General features: G+C 40.2%; 1 protein-coding gene across 1 annotated transcript; it reads left to right on the top strand.

The window, feature by feature from the left end:
• Positions 1-383: 383 nt before the first annotated feature.
• Positions 384-10,528, top strand: cacng1b (calcium channel, voltage-dependent, gamma subunit 1b; the record flags this gene model as incomplete). Its single annotated transcript, XM_083930753.1, has 4 exons — positions 384-624; positions 8,036-8,110; positions 9,774-9,911; positions 10,296-10,528. 4 exons carry the CDS (start codon positions 384-386, stop codon positions 10,526-10,528), a joined length of 687 nt encoding a protein of 228 aa, XP_083786879.1.
• Between the last annotated feature and the right edge of the window lie 7,657 nt (positions 10,529-18,185).

The following is an 18,185-nucleotide window of genomic DNA, read 5'->3' as shown; positions in this document are numbered from 1 at the left end:
TCGTGGCTGAATGGACTCTGCTCACCAAAGGCAACTTGGGAGGGAGAGGAAGCGAGGAGAGAGGTAGAAACTAGGGCATTGTTATCTGGCCCATTTTTTACCAACCACCAGACACAAGGCAGAGAAAGAGACAGAAAGAGCTGTGGACAGGAGCACAAGAGAGAGGAGAGGACATCAGAAGTGTAGTGAAGCGCTAGACAAGACAGGGGAACATCCGGCGTAAAGGAACTGAAGACAACCTTGACTTTCCACCCAGTCTTCACGGTCATACACACTCCATCTCACCATTTCACTTACTCGTGTCACACACGCCAACACACGTGCAAACACGGGCACGTGCACGCACACACGTCCACAACTTTGCACACACGTCGAACGGCAACATGTTCGCGGAGCAAGCGACCAAGGTCAAGATCACATCTGTGGTGATTTTGGTGGGCATCTCGTCAATGCTGGCGGCGGTGGTGACTGACCACTGGGCCGTGCTCAGTCCCCGGGTGGAGAAGCTCAACACTACCTGCGAGGCAGCCCACTTTGGCCTGTGGAGGCTCTGCAAGAAGACCATCTTCATTGTGGAGGAGGACCCTCAGGGCAAAGGCTGCGGCCCAATCAGCTTACCTGGAGGTATGGAGCCGTCTGTTTTTACTGGTGGCGAATGAAAACCTGCTGTCTGATAATTTGTGTGTTGTTTTGTTTCTGGTTATAGTTCCTGTCAAGGTAACATTTTATTATATATTCTGACTTAGAGGTAAAATGGCTACACACATATATGTGTTTTCAAAGCCAATTAGTTATATGGTCGGCTGGTCTCCTGACTTGAAATTATTCTAGATGCTTAGTTGTGGTGAGGAGTTTTTCTTTTGCAAGATTTAGAAGCACAGAGAAATAAAAATATGTATGTTGGTGGAAAGTGGATTGGAATCAGTGAAAAGATGTTTATCCTGCAGTTCTGATTTATGTATCTGTGTAAACATGCAGGTCAAAGCGGTCAAAACTTTTTTAGCAGCTGAATGTGGTCTGTCTGCTACCTTTAGTATACTCTTTTGTATCACTTGTGCAACCACAATTAAAACTGAAAATAATGTTGCTTGATGCTGCAGACGTGTGCAAAAGCTTCATGGCATTCTTATCATTGGTTGTGTAATGTGTGCAATAAGTGTGATGGGCAATATGTGGCTGTGATTTACGACAGTATGTGCTGTTTTGTCTATGTTTTCTGATTTTTTAAATATTGATTGAAACCTTTATTTAAATCAGGGAGGGCCAATGAGAGCAAGCTGTCTTTTTCAAAGACCCTCTGATATTACTACTATGGAACCAGCTATACAGTATGTGTGCAGCATGAATCTGCAGCACAAATTTTCCCATGGGGGCAACAAAGTAAATTTAATCGTTTCACATTGTATCGTTTCACATTGTATCGTATCCCACCGCGTTGTTTTGTATCATATCGCATCATATCGTATCGCATTGTAACACATCCCACCACGTTGTATCATATCGCATCATATCGAATCATATCGCAACCTATCATATCGCAACCTATCACATCGTAACGAATCATATTGCATCATATCGCATCATAAAGGACTGTTTGGCGTCCCATTGCATCATACAAGAATGTATCGTATAGGACCGTATCACATTTTATTGCATTGTATGGCATCATATTGTATCATATTGCATTGTATCTTACAGGGCCATATCGTATTGTATTGCATTGTATTGATCACATCGTATCACATCTTATCGTATCCCATCGCATAGTATCCCATCGCATCGTATCGTACCGATTCGTATCGCATCATATTGTATCATATCGTATCCTATCGTATTCTAACATATCCTATTGCATCGTACAGGAATGTATGGTATCCCATCATATTGTATCGTACAGGGCTGTATCGTCTCCTATCGTGTTCTATCATATCCTATTGCATCGTACAAGGAATGTATCGCATTGTAACACATCACATCGTATTGCATCATAATACATGGCATCACATCGCATAGGACCTTATCGTATTGCGGCTACTATTTAGCCTGAACTTTGAAGTATGTGGATTTAAGCTAAGCAGATCTGGTGTTTTCGCCATCTCGTTGCAATTTTCAATAATCCTTGTATATCCAGGAACAGACAAAGCAAACAACCTTTCAATTTTCCATTACTGTAAGGACTCAAACTCTCAAATTCTGCTTTGACATCTCATTGGAGGTAAAGCGGAAACAGGGATGATCGGAGTCTGAGGCTTAACAGTCGAAAGGGCCATTTTGTTTCACCTCTTCTTCCACCCAGTGTTTCAGTGTGTGTTTGGACTGAATGTATAACAGTTCTACGGCTTCTCACTGAAACAATCATTATCTTCCACAGAGGAAGTCTCTGAACAGCCAATTAAGCACAATCCAACAGCTGAAATCAAGTACGTAATGGAAGAGCATTGCTGCTGTACTTCACAATTAACATGACAAAAACATGGATCTGTTCTCTCTGTGCTAATGGACTCTCAATGGAAGATGAGAATTTTTTTTTTTTTACCTCATAGGGAGTGTTACATTATTTGTTGGCATATTCACAAGCTCTCTATGTACTAAAATGTACAGACACCTTTTAACTTCTTCATCTTTTGCACAGTCTGGCTAACAATGTCACACCAGATCTGAGGTTGGCTTTGATCAAACCAGATGCATGACTGTCTTGCAAGAAGTTTTAGGGAAACTATCTCATTCAAGCAGTATTTTCTAATGCCACTGATAAACTTTGGTTTTGTCAATGATTAAATGCACCAGTTTGCAAAATCTAACTTAATTACAAGCTATAAAAAAGACCTGAAACAAAATAGGAGAGGCTAATTTGTGCAGAATGTATGTCAACAATTTTAAACAAGACCATTTTGAAAGTTAGTTTCCGTCCTTACATAACATTCCATACAGTACAAAAAGACACAAGTCAAAAGCAACATATGCTTGTAGCTCTAATTGCAAGCTGTGTTTGAACAGATCCAGCCCTGGGATAAACAGCGTCTCGCTGGCCCCTGGCTGTGTGTGCGTGCCTTGCAGCCTAACAGAGAGATTTCCCTCTGACTCTATCATTGACTTAGCATCCAGCTCCAGCACCTCAGGATCGGTACAAACCTTAATGAAGTGTGGCTTCCAGCTCTAGCTCACAAGTTAGAGTACACCCGGGAGACTCAGGAGGGATGAAGGGGATTGTGGAAGAAAACAGAAGTAATTGTGGTTGGGTAGAGGCAGGGATGCCTTTGTTGAAGGGGGAGCACTTTAGTATGTATAGAAGGGGGAGGGGCTTTTCAATGAGGGGAGGTTTTATTGTACTAAGACCTGAAAGAGAGGGCAGGTAGACAAAGAGGCTGACAGAAAAGAATTGTGACAGCTGCCTGTCATAAAAATGTGACACACCGAGGGCCTCTAGAGCACCTTCTTGGTGTATACAATTTTTATCTGTTAAGAACAGTAGTTGGAGATTTTTCCCTATGGACAAGTCTCATGTGGAATGTATCAAATGCAAAAGGAAGCTGACAGACTTGCAACTCAAACATGGTGAACAATAACCCCCACAACCTGACAGCAGTAGTAAAACAGTGTGAGAATATCTATGCAGAATCCCAGCTGCTTCTTCGATACTCGACACAATCTGGAATGGACGGGAATGATGAGAGAGATCTTTTCAGCAGCAAAAGGAGTTCAGCTCTCAATCAGCTGCCACCTGTGTGCAGCAAAAAATGGTTACATTCCCACAAAATGAGTCATTCTCTCATATTACCTGAAAAGAACCATGGATTTGGCGCATGGCTACTTACCTCGTCATGTGCTCTGTGAGTGTGGTTGTGTTCTCTGTAATGTTGTTTTATGTCCGTGAAGATGACATAGGGTGAGATACTGATTTGGTTTTGCAGCTTGTGACTTTCAGTCACCTTCACCAGGCAAAGCTGATTGTCTTTCTCCAGTGGCCAAGAAAGGGTGTTTACAGCTTTCTTCTCAACAGGTGCTTTCTCTACTGGTACTCAGGTAGTCAGTCTGGGTGATGTAGTGTGACAGCAAGAGAAGACGACAGCCACTCTCCGATTTTAACCATTTGCTTTCTCCTTGATTGAGTGCTATTTGGACTTGTAGCAAAGCAAGCAAGTACTGAAGGCTGGCTGGATAGCACATTTTGAGTGCAATTTCACATGTGTAATAGTGTTTCACATGTGATAAAGCCAACCTGGCAACACCATTAACACCTCATGACTAGGTCAGAGACATGGGTCTGTTTCCACAGATTTAATGTCCCAGTATTCACCCTACGATATCACTGGATAGCTCTGAACAAATATTTTGATCATTTTGGCTCAATTCGCAAGAAGACAGTGGTGCAAAATGCACATCTGCTTTTACTAGTATGTTGGTTCTGGAAGGGTCTGCTTATGTAAGTAACTGGCCACTGAGTTTAGAGCTTAATGGAGTGGCTAACACCATGATACCAGCGTTACTTTATCTTCTCAATTTAATATGCATCGTAACCCAAATGTTTAGCACACAAACAAAACACAATGATGGAAAAACGTGATCGAAAATGCACCATAACAGATTACATTCTTGTTGAACAGTACACCCAAGCAAGCAGCGGTGATTGGACTTCATACCACGCATTTGCATTTTCCCGAACAGGGGGGGAGTTAGTTGTCAAGAGACGCGTACACAAACACATATAGGTACAATTCAATGTTTTTCGTGAAGGGGTTGCAAAACAATGGCAGCAAAGCAGTGAACCCCAACTGACTTTTGAAATGAGCTTCCCACAAATGATGCATGACAGCTTGAGTGCTGTAAAAATCGCATCATGCCGCTCGAATGGGGAATAAAGAGTGTAAATGGTGCTTTTTTGTGCATGTGTGTTCCACACATACAAGCCCAAAGAAAAAGGAGAGGAGTTTATAAGCAGAGATGTTTTAGAGATGACTTAAGCCTTTAAATAAAATATCCTCCTCCCCCCTGCTTCTTCCAGAGACACAATACTGGTGCCCCCAATTCATACCCTCAAAAGCACTGACGTCACCTTGAGCAATAATTTTCCTCTCTAGACTGCCAGCTTTGAGTGCGTAGCCAAAATTGTGGAGGTGTGGCGCTGATTTGGCAATTCAGAAAACAAGTGTAAGATTCAAAGTTTGAATGAATCACTCTCTGTTATGTAAATTTGAGCTAAGGAAATGCATATTCTAACATTACAATACTTACAGAAAGAGATGCAGGGATGTAGTTTGTGATTACTTCAATAATACGCAGCCTGTATTTAGAAACTGTGCCTTTGAACGAGCTATTAGCTCTTCCGTACTATATATAGATAGAAAGTGCTGTTGCAGTCATTCCCCGACTGCATGACAGTGCAGAGATGCTGAGAGTTGAGATGCGAAAGACCCAGAAAAATGTCCAATCAGAGCAGACTGGGCTTTTTTTTAAGATAAGGGGGCTTAAAGAGAGCGTTTGAGAAAAAAAAAGTGTTGTTTTTTTTTTACATGAAAGTCTGTTAGTGTCCCAGTTATCGGACCTTCTGGTGGAATAGTCATTCAAATATCACCACCACCAGAGCCAACCGTCTTAGTCACATTGACCTAGAATTAGTCATTCTGTGTATATCGAAAAAGAACAGCACCCCCATCGCATAAAAAAACATCTTCTGTAACACCCCTGCAAAACATATAGAAGTTTTTTACCAGATCAAATGTAAAATGTCATTATCGATAAAAACAAACGGAAAATGGAAATACCATCCTAGAAACCAACTGTAAAAAGTAAATAATTGGAGATGGACGAGGCAGGTTTAATGACAGATGGAAACGAGAAGCAGTGTAGAGAGAGGAAGATGGTAGCAGAGTTTAATGGAAAGAGGCAAAACTAAAATGACAGGCGATACCTCGTTCTAATCACTTCCCCCCAGTGGAACTAAATGTCCTCATTAGTCTGACTTCAAGGTCAATGATACGCACCGATATGTTCTCCTCCTCAGTGAATGTTCACCGTCTAAAGTTAGAAGACAGATGGTTTTTTGGACCTTTTGTGGGTAGTGCATTTTTTTATTACGAAATGGTTATGCCGTATTCAAAGTGAGTTGCTGTAAAAGTTTTTTCAAACTTTGGCGGTGGCAAAAAAAAGTGACTGTGGTCATTTGGATGAATCACACCTGTAACTTTCACTTCCTGTCTTCTGTCTGTTTTAGCTATACTTAATCAAAATGTTAAAAACTCATTCATCAGTTTTACCAATGTAGCCCATGCGACATATTTGGACTGCTTAGCATACATCACGACAAAATTGACTCATTTGCTAAACCCTGCCCCTGAACTGCAATTTTCCAGTCGTATCTTAGCAACCGTAACCAGGACTGGCAGCTCTGTGAAGCGCTGGATTTCTCGATCATTACTCAGATATGGATTGCCGTTATTATAGCAAACTGCATAAGTGCTGTGCTAGAATAGAAAGTTTGAAAGGCGTAGCAACAGGGGAGGTGGGATAAGCCAGTGGTCGATTTACTCAACTTAAGAAAATCATCCTAACTCTCATTTTCTTCCCCTGCTCTCTACATTAAAGATCATCATTCATCAGACTCAAGCAGATAGAAACTCAGGCTTTTGAAGCTTCCTTTGTGTAAACCAAATGTCTTCCTGTCTCATCTTTGTGTGGTGGGCAGATAATAGTCTTCATAGAAACTAGAGTAAATCTTATGGCTACGCACAAACACTTATTAGCTTAATCCCCACCACCAACATCCCCTCAAACACACACACACACACACACACACACACACACACACACACACACACACACACACACACACACACACACACACACACACACACACACACACACACACACACACACTCCTCTTGATATGCCTTTACATGGGTAAATAGATAGGGATAGCCAAGACCTGCAGCAGCCTGTTGCTAGGTTACCTCTTTAGTGATTCTTTCTCATCCTGGGTAACAAACAGCTCCTCTGTTGCCTGGTACACACACACACAATCATAGTACGTGCACATGTATACAGACAGACACCAACACACAAACATTGTCCATCTCTGTGTGGACAGAGAGAACACCTGTCTGCTTTATGGGTTTAATCTCAGCGACAAAGGATGGTGAGTGGAGGAAGTAGGGAACACTCACTTGGCCTATATGTCCTCCCTGTCTCAGCTCAGCTGCCCTCAGAGACAGCAAATAGATGTGTTGGCAATGACTGCACACAGGAATAGTTTTTATATATGAGGCTATATTGAAGATTGTGGTCAAAGAGCAAGCAAAGTGCAGAAATGTATCAATTTCTGTGGAAATCTTTTCTGAGAAGTAAACACAGCCTACATGGTGGACAGTGAAGGATTTGAGTTTAGAGGTTCATAATTGTATTTTGGGTTTCTTGAACAGATATATGTGCTTTAATAAAAAAATAAAAAAAACATTTATTTTTTTTCATACTGTCTGTTTTAGTATACATGTATATTCACAGCTTTCACCCTCCTGGGCGACAGGCGTGGTCCGCAAGTGCACTGATGACGGCTGCCGGCAGGCTGCCTGGCTGTGTGAGAAACCTCGCTGACCGTTTTCCCTCACCCAATATGCAAACAGTTTTGAGTTTTCTGTTTTATGTGCTGTTTTTTTCTTTCCTATGTCCTAGTGATTCCCACAGGAACGCAGTGTGGGTCGTGCTTTTTGTGAAATCTCACTTTTTACAAGATGGGACCTTTGAAGATGTTTTATTCTAGGATGACAGCAAGTTGCAGAACACTGCTGGGATTTGGACGCAGTGTCAAACGTGCATTGGACTTAACGGCATATTCTTTACCAATTTAGAAATTAGAAAGATAAAACACATACACACAAGACACTTCTTTTCTGGCATAGTGGGCACAAACGTATGTCTTTCAGTGTCTTTCTCTTCTCAACACATGCATTCTCTCTCTCTCTCTCTCTTTCTCTCTCTTTCTCTCTCTCTCTCTATCTCTTTCTCTCTCTCTCTCTCTCTCTCTCCCTGTCTTACTCTGCAGCAAAGAACTGTTCCTACTTCAAACACTTCACCTCAGGGGAAGAAGCTGAAGTTTTTGAAGTGAAGACCCAGAAAGGTGGGTACCTCCTCATTGCCACCTATCCTCTGATTTTCATCTTCTCATCCTCTCTGCTTCGCTATTTTCAAGGTAAATGTATTTCAGGGAAATAGCTCCTGTGTTGGCTAGCTCAACTTTTCTACTTCTATCTAGACACAGAAGAACACACAGGGAAGCGTGAAGGAACACAAATCTATATACTCATAAAGGCAATTTTAGATGATTGCAATATGTGCAGTACACGGTTGAATCTTGGTGAAATCAGTGAAGTTACATATTCAAAATGAATTCATATAGTGTTTCATATTGCATATGGTAGACAGGATCGCACATTCGCTGTGTGGCAGAAATATATTTCAATTCAACAGTCCCGTTTTTTTATACTGAAACTATATGAGAACAACATGGTGTGAAAATAGAAACAGCATTTGCTGAGTTTAAACAACAAAAAAAAAACATACTTACCACACTGAGAATAAATTAAAAACATATAATGTATTAGGTCTTCCGCATATGCATCATTTCAGCCAGGGAATGACTGTAATGGCACTATAGCTGCACTACCTATATATATAGTATAGTTGTGACATCACAACCTTCACCACGACCTGTCAATCACAAGGTAGCCACGCTCTAAAGCATCCCCTCCCTTTTCATATAATTTTCTCTAAATGGGACCATCATTTACAAACTGAACATTGTGCTCTAGACATTAGACTAATAATTAGGGATTGAGACCAAAAACCATTAGAAAAATGTTTACTAAGGTAATAAATAGAGTAAGAAGTAGGGTCACTTTCTCATTGACGTCTATACAAACAGACTTTTGCAACCAGTGGAGTCGCCCCCTGCCGGGAATTAGAATGAATGCAGGTTTAAGGCACTTCTGCATTGGCAAAAACAAAGCACACATGAAATGCATAAGGAGACTTTGAGAGAATCACACAACCAACCCAACACCAGAGAGACTTAAAATAAGGTAATTTTACACTTGTTGTTACTCCACAGTCGGGGTGCTGAAATGGAAATGGATGCTCTAAGGATAATTTCTATCACAGTTGGATTGTTAGAGAGAAGCAGAGACTAGATTATCTTTGTTTTAGAAGAGATTGGAGGGCAGGGATGTTGTAATCATCCTGTTATAAGCCTGTAGCATCTTATCTGTCATGCAAATAGTATTATTGCCAGTTTGGATAAATGACAGTTGTCTTTAGAGTGAGGCTAATTTAAAGGCTAATTATCTGTGTCATAACTCGCCTGAGTGCAATATTTAAACAATTACTATGTAAACAAGACTGCAACCTCCCCTGCTGCTACTACGCACCCTCTGAATTTTAAATCTCTCTCTTCCTTACATGTCTCTTTCACTCTTGCCTACTCAATGTTTTTGGGTTGAGCGTCGTGTCTTCTCAGGGGCGGTAGTAGCTCAGTCCATAGGTGACTGGGCTAGGAACCGGGCGGTTGCTGGTTCGACATCTCTCCATTGGTTGCATGTATATAGGTCCTGTCTGAGCGTGTGTGTATTTCGGGCCTGTGTGTGTGTTAAATGAAAAACAATAGAGTGAAAATTGAATTTCCCCATTCGAGGGACTAATAAAGGAATTCTTCTTCTTCTTCTCTCACTCATTGTTTCCCTTAACTATCTCTTTCTCACTTATTTCCTCTTTTCTTTTCTCCTCAGAGTACAATATCTCAGCAGCAGCCATCGCAATCTTCAGTCTGCTCTTCATGATCCTGGGCACCATCTGTGTCATCTTCTCTTTCGGGAAGGGAAGGGACTACTTGCTCCGGCCTGCTGGGATGTTCTTCGCCTTTGCAGGTCAGACGTGGCAGATAATGTAAATTACAGATCACACTCTGTCTGGTTCTCTTGTCTCTTGTGGTCTGGCTCAATTTGAACTCGTGAGGAGTGACGGTGTCATCATCATGCACAGACAATGTTTTTTTGTCAGTGCTGAGAGTTGATGAATCTCTGGGGCGAAGTTTCAAAAAGGCCTCAGTGTTAAATTAACTTTCATGGCTGTAAACTCCCATCAGGCGTCACATTTATTGTTACAAGGTTAAAATAAAAGCGGTAATCTTGCAGTGTAAATGTGGAACTGTAACAGCATTTGATTAAACAGGAATGACAACGCAATTACCATGAATGTGGCTAAAGCATCTGCTTTTAACTGCAACACGTTCTTTCTGTTTTGGCACACAGGCCTTTGCATCATCATTTCTGTCGAGGTGATGCGCCAGTCTGTCAAGCGCATGATTGACAGTGATGAGACCATCTGGATTGAATACCACTATTCCTGGTCCTTTACCTGCGCCTGCGCTTCCTTCACCCTGCTCATCCTCGGTGGTGCCGCCCTGCTGCTCATCTCCATGCCCCACATGCCACGTAACCCTTGGGAGACCTGCATGGACGCTGAGCCCGACACCTTAGATTAGTGAACAGGTGATGCAATGTCTGAAAGCCTGGTTAAAATAAAAAGTGGTGTTGCATCGTTTAGCCCTTTAACTACATATCCGATCCCACAAATTTGTGCATTGCAAGCTATTTTCTAATGCATCAAAATGTGTGTCCCACATGTCTGTTTCGAATTGAGTTTATGGTCGTAAAATATTAAAATCAACTTGGATAGACTTGTGTTAGATAATGAGCCAAAGGAAAAACAATGAAGTTTATCTATCTTCACAGGGTAAAGCAGTTAGAAGCAGGTATTGTTTAAAAAACTCTCGCTCATTGGGGTTTTTAGGAGCTGAGAAATGATTATGTAAGTAACATCCGAGATTTAAGAGACCTTTTTTCAAAGCAAGACTAAACCAAACGCACATTATCTGTTTTTACAAGGTCCATGTGTGGTTATTAATTGTTCTAGGGGTGAAGTTTTATTACAACTTTGCTCATAAATGTAAAAATTACACGCACCTGAACACACCCGGGACTCAACTAAATGCCCATGCTTGATCATTTGTTTGAAGCAAGGTGAATTTTTTTTTTGCTTATTGATTTTCATACAAGTTAACTGCAGTGAGTGGATGCCTGGAAGTCGAAAAAGGATCAAGAGAATCTGGTATACTGTCGCCCATTAAGGCTTGAGACCTTGGTCAGAGTATTTGATTAATATGGTGCCACATATAAAGGTTTTGACACATTGTACAATACAAAGAATGTCATATTGTTTGACAATCATGTTCAAAAATATAATGTGTAGTTGTTTATGGTCAGTAGTGGCTAATCTGACAACATCTGAACTGTTCAACTGCAGTTAATCTTACGTCTGTCACTAATGAAAGTAAAATTATTTTCATATGCTGTTTTATACTGGACTAGACTACAGAACAAACTCCAGTATGACAACAGGTAGACCAGACATGATCAAACCTTAATACTTGATAAGTCACATTAGATACAAAAGACCAAGCAAGTTCTTTTGACTGACATTAAACCAGATAAAATAGTGACCCATTGCACTGTAATTGCTTAAAAGGAAGATGTGAGTAATTCTAATGGCCTACTGCCGCTGCAACATCTTTGTTTCTCCAAGGGCTTTCTACAGTCGATCTATGCCATTGATTGTCTAGAGAGAGACCCTTTGCCTGATACTTCTTTGTTGACATCAGTCATTTATTTCAAGTCAATGTTCAGACGCCTGGTGACTTAAGTGCAGGACCTCCAATCCATAATATTGTCTATATAAGTGCTGAACCTCAGTGTTATGCTTTATGTGTAAATATACTTGCATACAATATACAAAGAACACAGAAAGTAGTTGACCATTCGCTGAACAGCCATTATCCAATCAGAGCTTGGTAACAGTAACACAGTACGGCCGGTCGGTCAATGTAAAGATTTCTCCATATGTTGAAGCACTGTGCATGTGTCTTTGTAGCAAGAGCAATACTCATATATATAAATGGCTTCAATGGTGTGTTTTTTTCTCAATAACCAAACCTACAAGCAAAAAAGTGTAGAAAAACAGTGTGTTTATCTGCTCTAATGTGTAATACAGTAACCTTACCCAGTGTTATTTCCAGTGTTATGTTAGAAAAAAAAGCTATGTTCACCTCTATCACATCCACTTTGCTACTATAGTTTGCTACACAGCGAAGTGCCAAAAATTGCAGTTTTACTAGTGGCCACTAGGGCAGGTTTCATAATAGAGCAATTTCTCATTGACCCCCATGTTAAACAGGCTGGTTTCATAGCATAATTAAACCTATTTTAGACCTGGTACAAATCTCCATGACAACACTGAAGGGGATGATTTTTTGTACCAGGCTAGTTTTTATTTTATTGGAGGTTAAAGTTTATGAAAAATTAGGGGCGCGGCCTCTTTAGTGACAGCTAGCTGCTGGCCCTCACTCACCCTCGGAGGAATACGTCAGCCAGATGGACGTATCTCCCTCCCTCCAATGTCACATCGATGCCCTTTTTTGGTAAGAGGAAACGAGGCGGAGTCAAAGTCTGACAAGATGGTGACTCCCGTAGGCGAGAGGCTACGCCCAGTTTTTATACAGTCTATGGGTTGTCACAGTGTAGGCCAATGTGAGTGGCTTTGTCACGCTTGGGTTTGGGAAAGTTTCACTCCAGCAATCTCAGCCACACTCATCACCAGAGCTAGTGTTAAGACATCCAAACAGATTGGTTGGTTCTCATCTAATACAACTTGTAGCATTAAAAGTGAAATATTAGTGAAAGTGAAAAAAACATATGGACAACAAAGCATACATTTCGCATACATCTTGTTTCTCCAGGTAGGTAAGCTGAGCTATCAGCATTGTGTTAGAACATTAAGATACATTTTTCGTTATTATACTGTCAATACTAGGACTAAGTAGCTACACACTGAAACACAAGAACTGTTTCTTTATTTTCTCGTGTTCCACATGGATGAGCAACTAGTGGAGATTTATTGACATTTTTCCGCTTTAGCCTCAGCCTTTTAGCACAATTCATGAATGTAGCCACCAACTTGATGCCTTCAAACAGCGCCCCCCTTTAAAATAAATCAGCTCAGACATTTAAAAATCAGCTGAAGACATTGTGAAGCTCATGTGGGCTTAATTAGCTAGCCAACTACAGATGCTAAAATCAGCAAAAGTCATTTAGGCCAACAAAATGAATGGTTACCGGCTGTAAAACCTGTGTTTGCCTGAAATCAAGGATTGTTTGATTTTTGTATTTATTTGTCATTGTTAAATACTTGTAAAACCTACGGGTGACCAATAACATTGATTAATACAAATAAAAAAAAGGTAGTGACTATATGGAAAACTTGACAGACATAGCAACAGTAACTAAATAGGGTGTGTGGCTTAACCTATGGTCAATTTAAACTTTGCCAATGTCGGGTATGAAGCGATTTCTTTCAAATGTATGAAAAAACAAATAGATGTCTTTTTATTTGCAATGCTGTATTAAGTTGTGTGACTTTTCTCCTCTTATGCCTATAAAGCTAAAATATGTAGGATAAGTATGATTGCTTTTTTATTTAAACATTGCCTATGTTTGTAAGCTGGTATCTTAAAGCTTGAAGATGTTGCTGCTCTGTAGACAACAACATTGTTGCTGTTAGATGAAAATGTCATTCAGATGGACAGACTTTCTTTTAAGTGGATTTTTAATTATTTTCCCATTCAAATCATAGACGACCTTTGAGTAAAACCAATGAAAACACAAAAATCAGCTCTTTTTCCTGTGGCGATTTCACACAAGCGTCGTACATTGTTAGCCCAACAGCCATCTACGTCTAACATGTTATTTTGAGTCACGTCGGCCCCAAAGTCATTCAGCTGGTGCAGGTGCAATCAAATGAAAGTTGCCCAAATGATGCAGTTTCACATGGGAACACAAAAATAAAATTATTATTTTAGCCCTGAGCTTCTTCTGTGAGGAATATTTTCATTTTTCTTACTTCAGTCACAGGGTTTGTATTTTAGAAAACTGAAACAACAACAGTTTTTCTTCCATTATATTCACTATTTTATATTAATCACACATGAATAAAATGAATCACATTCAGCTGGACAGGAAGCAGCTGTTGACGTGTAATTTTAATGATCTGTTGAAAAATGAGAGAAGGTCATACAGTGAACCTGTAGTTTCTTGTTAATAATATGCCCGATTTGTATTTTATTTTAGATGTTTATATGTTCTGATTAAGTAAATGTCCATGATTGTGTTTTTATTTTCAAAAGAACTAAAATAAAACTGACCACTAAAAAGAGGTCAAATGCTGTTTAATGTTGGTATGACTTCTTGTGCACGAGTTTATCGTCTGACGCATTATCATGTTGGTTCCCCTTCTGGTTCCATTTACCAATTATTTTAATACATATAAAACAAAGCAGGTTTACAGTCTTTCCATCCTTATGTTTTTATTTGTGTACCTATATATAGAGAGCGTCAATGGAAACTTTTATTCAGGGAATAAAAATTGCATTTCAAGTCTCAAATCAACCACCCTTGTGTCGTTGGTCACAAATACACTCTGGTGCAAGAACCTCTCAAACAGAAAACGTGGTTTAATTGAGAGACAAACCTATTGGAAATGCTTCAGCGACCTTTCACACAGAGGTCAGGGCTTTTCAGGAGCAGATGTAATAGATGCACGAAGCTCCCTAAATGATTCATGAGACCTTTACCTTCCAGCAACGGGAGCAGCACGGGCAGAGTGTACACTGTTTACTCTCTGCCGCCTACATTGGTTCTGATCGATGGAATTCCCTAATGGTTTTGTTATTGTTTTCTCAAACACATTCCTTGTTTTCATACATGTGTGAAACAATGTGTTTAACACTATACCAATTAAAATAACACACACAAAAATGTTGTGCTTATGGATCCCACATTTGTACCTTTTAATATCTTGTGCATTGTCCAAGGTATTGCAGGGGATGTTTTTAATTAGTGCTGGAGGCTTGCAGAGGATTGAACGGTGGACTTTGCACACCTGGAAAGCCATGATTTCATCTTTGCCCATGGTCAAGTGTGGGTCTGTACATCATTTAAACTTTCTAAAAAAAGACCAAGACATTTTTCTTTAAAATATTGCATTAAACTTCATGCTGATTGATTTGGATTCTTTTTTCCTGTGGTTACGGTGAAGGCAATATGCAATTGAGGAGCCAAGGTGTGCAACCAAAGCAAACTTGTGTAGCATGCATTTTAACAATGGATGGTCTTCTTTTTAGTCCCTCTGTTTCATGAACCTTGTCAGTTTTAAACAAAACTACAGGAAAAAAATATCATGGTATATAATGATCTCTGCAGGGAAGTAGACAATGTAAGTATAAAGAATAAATATAAGGTTGTTTAAAACAATAATGTGAAAAATAACGGTGTTTTTTTCATATGCATGTAGATGTGTTATGGAATATTACTTTGGTTTGCCCCCTACTTAAGTACAACTTGTAAAGGGCTGGATACTACTGAAGAAGAAGAAGAAGAAGAAGAAGAAGAAGAAGAAGAAGAAGAAGAAGAAGAAGAAGAAGAAGAAGAAGAAGAAGAAGAAGAAGAAGTAGAAGAAGAATTCTCTCACCTTCGTGCAGTTTGTCGATGACATATGCAGCCGTCAGTCCCTTTCCTGACCTCTCACTGAGAGCTTCTCTACACACAGCAGGACAGTACAAGCATTTTTCATTCAGCTGTGTCGCTCAGAGAGTGCATGAGCTGGCAAAAGGGTTTAAAATCACTGGTTTAAATTTCTGGTGGAGGGAGAAGAAAAGGAACATGAAATTAAACTGAAATGACTGACACGGTGTGGGGACAGCAACAGGGAGACACTTAAACGCTCTGAAAAAAAATACATGGACACAAGCTGGCCCTGGAGACTGACTGACTGACAGATGAAAACATCATCCTCTAAAGAGCAGTGAAGCGCGACCCGCAGAGCTTCCAGGAAAGGAAATTACTGAGACACTAAACAACACTTTGAGACAGTGAATGTGTATTTTCACATATAAATACACAAACTGGAAATTGTTCTGAATGCCTCTGTTTTCTTTAAGTCTATCCCAATACACACATTTGCAGCATTTGTGCGTAGTCAAGTACTTCCATTTGTTTATCAAATCAATCAGTTCCAGTCCTTAATTGGGATTGGCTGAGCTGCTTTCCAAGGCATTGTAAAATAATTGGATAAAAACACGCAGCTCTGACACATCACATTTTCAGTATTACTACGTTGTCCGCCTGTGAGGACCAGTCAGAAGTACGGTGTCATTCAATGAATGCACACACAATAAACACAGAGAGCCTAGGAGGATTTATGTTTGAGCAATCAGGGAACCAGCTGGGTCCTGTGGCTTTGTTGGAAAAATACCTGTCATTGCTGTCGCCATTTAGCCTAGCCTAGCCTAGTCAAATACAATGTAGCTCACGAGATCAGGATGGTTTCGCAAGCTCCATTGTATTTTACTCGCAGTTCAGTCTGGTTACTTGCGGCAGAGAAAATTTGGAGGTTGCCCAAGTGACCGAACTAATCAGCGTTTTGAGGCTAACGCTTCTTTCACTTGGATCCTTCTGTTGTAATATGGAATGAATTGGAATGAATACCTGAATTGTGCCTTTTATCCTTAAATTCACGCTACCTCTATCGACATGTTGTTTACTTTGCCCTGACACTTTGTTAGTAAGTCATACACTTTGTTGATCTGATTGGTTGATTTGGCAGATGATTTATCCATTCAGCAACCAGTATTTCTGCCTCTTCCTAAAAAATCTCCAACGAGGGTTCCCAGATGGATACGAGGGCAAATGCGAATTATGCAACTCAATCCATCTAGCGGGGTCAGGTTAGTCGCCATCCACCAGCCTTTTATCTCCATCCAATGCAGACATAGTAGTTACACCAACGATCTATGGTAAGCTTACAGTGTAACTTTAGCTAGCTTGCGTTTTCACTTTTCTTTAGCTATGTTGACAATTGCTAGCGATATCATTTTTGTCACAGTGTATAACCAAGACACACGTAAAAAAAACGACATCGCTAGCAAGTGACAAAGCTAGGGAAAAGTGAGCATAATAGGTTGCAGATGGTAGATACATATATGTAGATACATGTTTTTCGTCTAAAGCTAGGCACACTAGAGAGCTCATTGGGGTAACCTTTAACGGCTCCATGTTACCATGTATTTCTAAAGCAGCCAGCCGGCACAGAGACAACCACTGCTTAACTAGCTTGATAGCATGTTGTCCACTGTGTCTGTGTGTTGCGTGGCAACGGTTCTGCTAAATGTCCATGAAGAAATACACTGCTTGGTGAAAGAATGATTATTTGCTATCAATAAATGATTGCATCTTTTGTTGCCATGTGTTTATTGAATGAAACATTGCCAGGTACGTGTAGTAACCGTTTTATAAAAGTTGTGATTTACTGTGATTTTTGCCCCATAACTGTCCTAAAATCAACGTAAATCACAACCTCTCAGAGCTTCTTGTTATGCTTGTTATACAACATCTTCATTTTCTGCTGTTGCTGTTTTTCAGATATTTTTCATAGTATATACTTTGTTCAATACTACCTGGTCAAAGGTCTCACTAAATTCAGACTACGGAAAAGTGTTTTCCAAGATTGTTGATCTACTCTCCTGAACAAAGCTCTTCACCTCAGGGAGAAAGGGACAGCGGCATTCAGGTTAGACTGAATTATTCCTCCCACCAACTCTCTCCTTTTTCTCCATTCTGCTTATGTGACTGTTTCTCTTTCCTTCAGTCATCTGCCTCTCTTTCCCTCTGACATTCTGTTTCTACCCTTCAGTGTCGTCATGTCACTGTTTCTGTGTCTTTGCTGCTCTCTCTTCCCTCTTTACTTCACATCTCCAATTCTATCTTTTCAACCAGATTTTTCTTGTTCTGTCCTTTTCTTTTGTGTGTGTGTGTCATACCTTTGTTTTCTGATCTTTTTATCTATTTTCTTCATCTGTTGTCTCTATGTGTCTCTTTATTTCCTGGCTGCAGGTTATGCCCCCCACTTTTTCTTTGTTTTCTCCGAAGGTCTGCTTCAATCATCTCTTCTCATTTTCCTCCATTTCTTTTCCCCTCTTTCCTCTGAAAGTTTCTCTCCACCTTCGTTTTATCAGCTTTTTCTCTCCCCCTATC

The sequence above is a fragment of the Echiichthys vipera genome, assembly GCF_963691815.1.
Source record: "Echiichthys vipera genome assembly, chromosome: 17".
NCBI lineage: Eukaryota > Metazoa > Chordata > Actinopteri > Perciformes > Trachinidae > Echiichthys > Echiichthys vipera.
Note: the sequence above shows the minus strand (reverse complement) of the source record. Positions and strands in the feature narration are given on the sequence as shown.